The sequence below is a fragment of the Sorex fumeus genome, unplaced genomic scaffold (genome assembly GCF_029834395.1).
Source record: "Sorex fumeus unplaced genomic scaffold, SorFum_2.1 ptg000047l, whole genome shotgun sequence".
NCBI classification, from domain to species: domain Eukaryota; kingdom Metazoa; phylum Chordata; class Mammalia; order Eulipotyphla; family Soricidae; genus Sorex; species Sorex fumeus.
In genome coordinates, this window is record NW_026606104.1 from 17392280 (window position 1) to 17400196 (window position 7917).

The 7917-nt window shown below is 39.6% G+C and overlaps 1 protein-coding gene across 2 annotated transcripts in view; it reads left to right on the forward strand.

The window, feature by feature from the left end:
* Nucleotides 1-7917, forward strand: part of LOC130031920 (uricase) — a 39243-nt gene extending 31326 nt beyond the window's left edge. Inside the window, exons 7-9 of one of the 2 annotated variants that reach the window (XR_008793714.1) lie at nucleotides 2173-2256; nucleotides 4252-6948; nucleotides 7809-7917. Coding sequence is in view for 1 of the 2 variants with exons in the window: in XM_056123482.1 (XP_055979457.1) it covers nucleotides 2173-2256; nucleotides 4252-4326 (159 nt within the window). In the remaining variant the exon portion in view is untranslated. Of the gene's footprint in view, nucleotides 1-2172; nucleotides 2257-4251 lie in introns of both variants that reach the window. The other variant, XM_056123482.1, reaches the window with a different exon arrangement.

The window sequence follows — 7917 nt, forward strand, 5'->3', positions numbered from 1 at the left end:
AGGATCTATGTTTCCTTGAGTCAGAGAATGAAGGACAGATTCCAAAAGATTTCATCTATTTGATATTATTAAATGATTATTATATTTCTCTTGTGCCAGAGTGATAGCACAGCAGGTAGGGCGTTTGCCTTGCATGTGGTCAACCTGGGTTCGATTCCTCCGCCCCTCTCGCAGAGCCCAGCAAAACCAAGAGTATTCTGCCTGCACGGCAAAGCCTGGCAAGCTACCTGTGACGTATTTGATAGCCAGAAACAGTAACAACAAGTTTCACAATGGAGACGTTACTGGTACTCACTCAAGAAAATTGATGAACAACGGGAGGACAGTGCTACAGTGCTATATGTATCTTAATATCTATGGGATACAATATCTATGAGAGATGCTCCCATATCTTCAAAGAGCTCATTAGTTGGTAAAAGAACTAACAATGCAATAGAGAACAGAACAGTAAGGAAATATAGAGGAACCTTCCTAATTCAGGAACAGAGAGAGGAAGAATTATTTGGAATTTCTGGAGGGAGGCGTGTTTGAGTTGAATCATAAGGGACCAGTACCCCTGATTTGAGTTCACATTCAAGGGTGAGAAATTCAGGTATGTATGGAGACAGGAGTAAATGAGAAAAAGTCCCATAGTATAGAGGGTCTGCCATTTGTCAAGTTTTAGGAGTAAAAGTCTTTTCCTGTGAACAAAAGTGAGGTAAGAACCAGACCAGAAGGGTCCTTGTAAACTTATTTATAGTCTAAACTTTGTCCTGAAAGCTATTAATAGCCACTATGGGCTTAAGCAGGGTATGGTACTACCATATTTGTAATTTAGAAAGATTTCTCTAAAAGAAGAGTGATAAAATCAAAGACTGATAGCCCACAGACAAGGAAAGCTGTTTGGAGGTTATTTCAGAAATCTTGCAAGATTTCTTGCAAGACCTGAATCAAGACCACCTCTCAGCCCTTACACCTGGTGACTAAATGATTATTATATTATTACATCTCACCATGGCCCATCACTTCAGCGTTCTCCTCAGACCTTCCTCTGGCTAAGGTGAAGATTCACAAGGTGAAGATTTGGGGGGGGGGGGCAGAGCAGCAAACTACTGTGTAGAATCCCCTATTTTCCATTCTAAAACATTCCCTATTCCATGCACTCCTCAAATTTCCTGCCCTAAAACCTCTGAGAATACTTACTGAGTCTGCATAAGACTCTTTCTCAGATACCACTTCTCCACAGAACATGCCATTGGTGTGCACTCTTAAACCTGAGGCAGCAAAGGGAGCAAACATTTGCAGGAGGTCTGGGTGAAATTTGACATGCAAACTTAGGTGTCCATCTGTAAGAGTTAGAACAAGAATGAATCAGGACTAGGGAATAGGCTCTTCCCAGACTCTTATGTCCTGGAACAGTGCTCAAAAATAATTTTAAATTGAGATCTGACCATGTCGGCTGTTTTAGAGGTTTATTTGTCCAGTAAGAAGGATAAAACATATTTCACTTAGTCTTTTTTAACCTGTTTTATAACTTTTATTTCATTTCTATTTTTATTTATGGTTTTCTGATGTCTCTCAAGCAGTGCTCATGGGTGGGAGAGGTGTGTGGGAACCACTCTCAGCAGTATCAACCTGGCTGTGTAGGCTGGAAGGTCCCCCACTGGGGACCAGTACTGCTCAAGGGATCATCTGGTAATAAGGATTGAATTTAGGGCCACCACATGCCAGGCATATCCTCCAGCCCTTTGAGCTATCTTCCTAGTCCTGGATTTATAACATTTAAATCTTTGGACATCTAGCTATGGGTCTCCAATTGTGCTCTTATCTCAGGATATGTATATATCAGAGACAGGCCAGGAGAGAGGGATGGAAAAAAAGAATTTAAGAAGTTGAACTGATTAGTATTATGAGGCACAATGGATGTTTAAGAGGTTTCTGACCAAGGGGATTCTTAATTTTTCTGAGAAACTGACTTTGTACATGGAATGGGGAAGAACTAGCAAACCCTATCTAAGACAGAAGCAGTCAGAGAGAACAGTGTGAGGCAGTGGAGAATCATCAGCATGTCTTGGAGACAGAGGAGCAATCTGAGCGAGAAGGCGGGGGTGTATGAGGAGAGGGAGGAGTGATGGAGAGATAGACTCCTATCATACTATTGTCCAATGTGATGAATATTATTGTGAGTTACAGATAGAAGATATGGAAATCAGCCTTCCCAACATTCATTACTTCAACATAGACATGACCAAGATGGGACTGATCAACAAGGAGGAGGTAAGAAATGTTTCAAAATATTTTAAGCATACCTTCTCCCCTTCCACTGCTCCCTTAGCCCTTATAAATAAGCTTGGATGGTACAGATCAACAAAATTCTTAGGAGTTATTGCTTCTAAGATATTTATCGTTTCCACTGATTCAAACCCTCTTAGACTCTGGGCCTTCCAAGACCAGAAGCTGGAGTACCCTAGAAGTGGATGAATGATTACAGGGGAGGGTTAAAGTTGCAGAGAATGGAATACAATGAGCGAACAGAATGTACCCAAAGAAACAGTCCTGAGATCTGTTTCAGAAAAGTGCCACACAAGGTCACATTATTTTCTCATCATGAGGCAATCAGCACAAAAATAAAATTTTCATTTTTGTCCATAACCTCTAAGTTTTAAGTGGTCAATTCAGGAGCATACAATAGATACTGACAAAATGAGAGAGTGGTTGTGTCTCTAATTACAATTATAGAAAGTAAGCTGAGATTCCAGTTTTGAAAGGAAAACTTGTCTTGGAAAAAAGCACCCTGACTTGGTTTTAGTCTTGACCGAAGGTTAAACCCAATTAGAGTTTCTAAGAAGACTGGCTGAAGTCCCAGCAGATACGCAATTGTGGTCATTCTAGGAATCCAGGACTGTCCTGTTCTTGGATCACTTTCGCAATGGCAAGATTTGTTTAGTTTATTCATTCTCCCTTGGTTTTTATAATATGATAAACATCATTTTCATGTGTGAGTGGTGAGAGGTAGGGCATACTCACAGAAGGTTAAATCAAACACCGGTTTGTTTGTGTATCTGTCTCTGCATGGTTGATATTCAACTCTGGGTTGCAGAATACAACATCCATCCACATGCAGTTTATGAAGCTGAAAGGAGCGCAGCATGCTTTACTTCTGGGGAAGGGGAAGGATGCTGATTAGCACAGTACCAGTTTTTGAAGAGAACAGCACCCCTTTAAGTGACATTCTTTGGGCCCATCTCTTGCTCTTTAGAAGCCAAAGAGGAACCCAAAGTAAATTTTGTCTAAGTTCACCAAAACCAAAATAAGATCATCAAAGGCCAAATAAATGGCTGATGGGCCTGAGTAGAGTGAGGCCTAATTCAGGACCCTTGGCAAGGAGAAGAGAGTCACTTTAGGGCCCACCGAAGCCTCAAACTTGTACTTCTCCCTGCAGGAAGGCTGGCTGGTGGGCTTAAATCACCGTGTCCCTTTTTTAGGTCCCTCTTGGAGCCCAGCACCAGGAATTTAGAGGCAGAAAGGTTCCTTTTGGCCGGACCTTCTATAAAGCACCCAAGTGGCCAACTAGCTGTCCTTATGTCTGTGTCTGACCTTTTGGATGGCTGGAGCCTCTCTTGGGCCCTCCCACTGCACATGTACACACACAAGAAGCAGAGATTGGGACACACTGACCAAGAAAACTTAACAAATGATAGGGTAGGAAGAGAGAACTCTGAGTACACAATTGTCTAGAGCCATTTAGCACTGGACTAAGAGCTCTGAGGACCTCAGCTGCTCTACAGGGCATGGTGGTATAATAGCCTTGGACAATGATTGATGCTCAGAGTGAATCATCATGAAACAGTGAAGTTATGTTCGCTTCTCTCTGTCTGACAAAACGTAAGTGCATAAGGCATTTGAGAAACATTACTATCTCAATGATTAAAAGTTTTTATAATCTCTTCAATTTTCTGGTAAATTGATTCATCTCTCTACACCAGAAAAATAAGTCATTACCATAATTAAATTATTTTACACAGTACACGCATATTTTCCTGTTTAGCAAGCTATTGTGGATGATGGTTTGATATTGATTCATGGGGGAAAGAAGAGGTCTATTTTATTTCATTGGGGGCAGGGAGAGGGTTTGGGCCACACCCAACAGTGTTCAGGACTCACTTCTGGTTTTGCACTCAGGAGTCTGCCCTGGTGATGCTTTGGGAAGAGAAGTCTATTTTAATGTCTGAATTAACCATGCAATTTCCCTCCCTCTCCCCCCTCCTCCAGGTCTTGCTACCATTAGACAATCCATTTGGTAAAATTACTGGCACAGTCAAGAGGAAGCTGGCTTCAAGGCTGTGACATCGTTGACACCAGTAGAAGTTTAAGGGATTCTTTATGCTACTTGTGAAGCTAGAAATCAGAGTCAGCAATTTTTCAACTGAGTATGTTGATTTATAGTGTCCATTTTCCTCCGACATAAAAGAATTTCTTCTACGCCTAACCGAGCAAGATCTTTTGTGATTACTAATCATTACAGCATGTTTTGTGAATTCAGTTTACTTCACAAATGCTGAGAAATAGCAGAACAATTATAAATCAATATTTTGTTGTCATTGTGTGGTGCCTATGTATCCAAGGAAAGTTTTAGAATCAGTTCCCTAAGAAAATAACCATGAATTAATGAAGACATTTTATCTACTGTAGTGTGCACAAGTTTAAGAAGCTAATATTGTTTTCATTCTACTGTTGTCTACAGAGAAAATTCAACTTCTGGTAATTCATAAAATACATAAACAAAATTGCACCTTGGAAAATATTACCATTATGGGCTCAGTCAGATAAAATGTTTAAATTTTGTTTGTTGTTGGGTCACAGCTGGTGGTGCTCAGGTCTTATTCCTGGCTCTGCACTTAGGGATCATTTCTGGTGGTGCTTGGGGGATCAAATGGGACTCCAGAAATTGAAAACGGGTTGGCTGAGTGTTAGGTTAGTGCCCTATCTGCTGTACTATCTCTCGGACCCCCAGAATATTTTTGAATCTTTAAGAATGCTGTAATTTATGCATTTTTGGGGTGATCATTCTACTCTAATACTACTTTTGTAATCTTAAAGTATTGATTTTGTGATTTCTACAGCACTTAAAGAATAACACACATTGTGGCTAAGAAATAAAAAGTTGTTTTGTTTGAATAAGCATCACTTTAGTATAAACAGTCACATTTAATAACTACTATGCCAATATATATAGAAAGAAGATCATAGAATAAATGTATGAAAATAACAATGAGAATTTCTGGATGGTGGGATAGAGTTATCTTATCCTTTACCATGCAATTTTCTGAATCTTCAAAATATGATAATTCATTACTTTTATAATCATAAATAAATATATAAATGAGGATTTAAATTATGTGTACAGACTTGAATGTTGATTATAGTTACACCAACTAACTACTACTATAACTTTATTTTCTTACTACTTTTCTTTTTTATTTGGAGGGGGGCATACCTGGCAGTGCTTAAGACTTACTGCTGGCTATGTTCAGGGATAACTACTGGCAGGGTTCAGGGGAATCACATGGGGTCCTAGGGATTGAACTCAGTACTGGCTTCTGAAAGGAAAGGACCTTAGGCACTCTATTATTTACTATAATTTTAGAAAACCATAATGAACCATAACTACATGACAATGTTACTTTCTTGTGTTAAACTCTCCATTTATTAAAAAATATTATGTAGCACTGTAGCACTGTCCTCCCATTGTTCATCGATTTGCTCGAGCAGGCACAGTAAAGTCTTCATTGTGAGACTTGTTGTTATTGAGTTTGGCATATCGAATATGTCACGGGTAGCTTGCCAGGCTTTGCCATGCAGGCAAGCTACACTCGGTAGCTGGCTGGGCTCACTGAGAGGGCGGTTATCACGTCTGCTTTACACACAGAAGGTCCTGGGTTCGAGCCCCAGTGGAACCACACAAAAAATTGTTTTGCATTAATAAAAATAATAAAAAATGCTTATGTGTGAGCACTTAGTATTATTGATAGTTTCCCCATTACCTTTGTAATACTGAAAGCAGCACACTGTAGTTTTAATTACTCAAACTAACTTAAATTCTACCTTAATTTCTTACCACTAATATGACAAGATTCTCACATATAAGTGGAAGTAAAGCTAGAATCTGCATCATAGATAGATTTTGAGGATTAAAGGCATTAAGGTTTATAAAGTTCTATAGGTAATGCATATGCTTCACACATGGAAATGCCTCTATATATTCTTCTATATATTATTTTATGTGTGTATGTACAGGAACACCTGGAAAAGTGCATAGCTTACTCCTGGCTCTCTACTCAGGGATCTCCTAGAGATGATGGGGGACCATAGAGCAGTACCAAGGATCAAACTGGGGCCAAACTGGGGTTGTCCATGCACAGTACAAGCACCTTACTCATTGTACTTTCTCTCTGGTCGCAATGCCTGTATATGAAATATTCATATAAATGTCTGTACATAATGTCTGTATATGGGTAAAATATCCTATTTTCTACTGCTGTTATATTTAAGTAGAAAGTCATCACTGGACTTTGTGGATACGGTGAGAGTTGGGACGTCTGCAAATTTTGATGCTGGAGGCCATTCACAAGCTAGTAGCTGCCTGGAAAGAATGAAAGATAAGAAGGATAAAATAATTTTAAAAGGAAAGTTGTGTGCTAAATTGAATATTTATGTTACAAAATATGTTTTACATCATTTACCTTGCATGGTCAAATGGCTAGTACATTTTATTCCTTTCCCCTTTCGATAATTCTATTCAAAGGGCCATTGAGTTTGATGCAGGAATGGTGACAGCATGTTTGTTTTTGTCCACAGTTCCCAGTTCAGACTCATAGTTGTTGTAAATATGGAATAGTTTATGTTTGGGGACCACACCCAGAGGTGCTCAGGTTCAGAAGTGTCTAATTTAGGTTGGCTGCACGCAAGGTAAGTGCCCTATCCACTGCACTATCACTCCAGTCCCTGGAAAAAGTTATTGAAGTAGAAGAGAAAGAAACTACCCAGCCAGGGGGGAACTTTGTTAGGACTAAGCTCTGTGTGTGTGTGTGTGTTTTAATGTGAAAACTGGGTCTTTATATTACTTATGTTACATTATGTTACTATCAAGAATGACAGAGAATATGTGGATTTTACTGCCAAGTTTACTGCTGGGTTAGGGCCTTTTAAGCATTATTGCCCAGTTGCCCATTATCTCTTAGTTGGTAAGCCTAAGTTTTAAGGCAGAATTTATGGTCTTGGGAAGGGGTCTAGGGATTTAAAGGAATATTAAGAAATGTGCAATAGAGACAGCTAAAATGGAGCCATAGGGAGCAGCTGGCAAGGGAAAACTGAGGCTTCCTCTTTCAGGTATAAAATAAATTCTTCTAAAAACATCAAAATAGAACAAAAGCCTTAGTTAGTGGGCCAGAGTGATAGTCCAGAAGCATGTGCCTTACACTCATAAGGACATGCAAGTTTGATACCTGGCACCATATTGCTCCCTAGAACCGCAGGGTGTGGTACTAGAGGCCCTGAGTAGCACTGGCCCCAGGAGAAATGCATCACCCCAGTGAACCTCCTATTGACTGGATTTCTCCAGGAATGACCCCTGAACAATCAATTGGGAGGCTGCCCTCCATAAACTTTAGAAACACAGTAAATTACTTCAGAGGAAGAAATCCATGTCAGAGCAGAATTCTTAGCAAAATATGGCTCATTTTACACAAATATGTATTTTGCTTTTCCTGAGCTTATAAAAAACTTCCATTGTTAAGGTTCCCAGTGAGCTATTGTCTTTTCTATTCCAGGTGTAAGGCAGGAGAGTCTGTAGTCTGTGAACATTTCAAGGACCAGTTTCCTGTTTGTGAAGGAGTTTTTCTCTTGCTTAAAATAATAAAATAAGTGCTGAAAACCAGA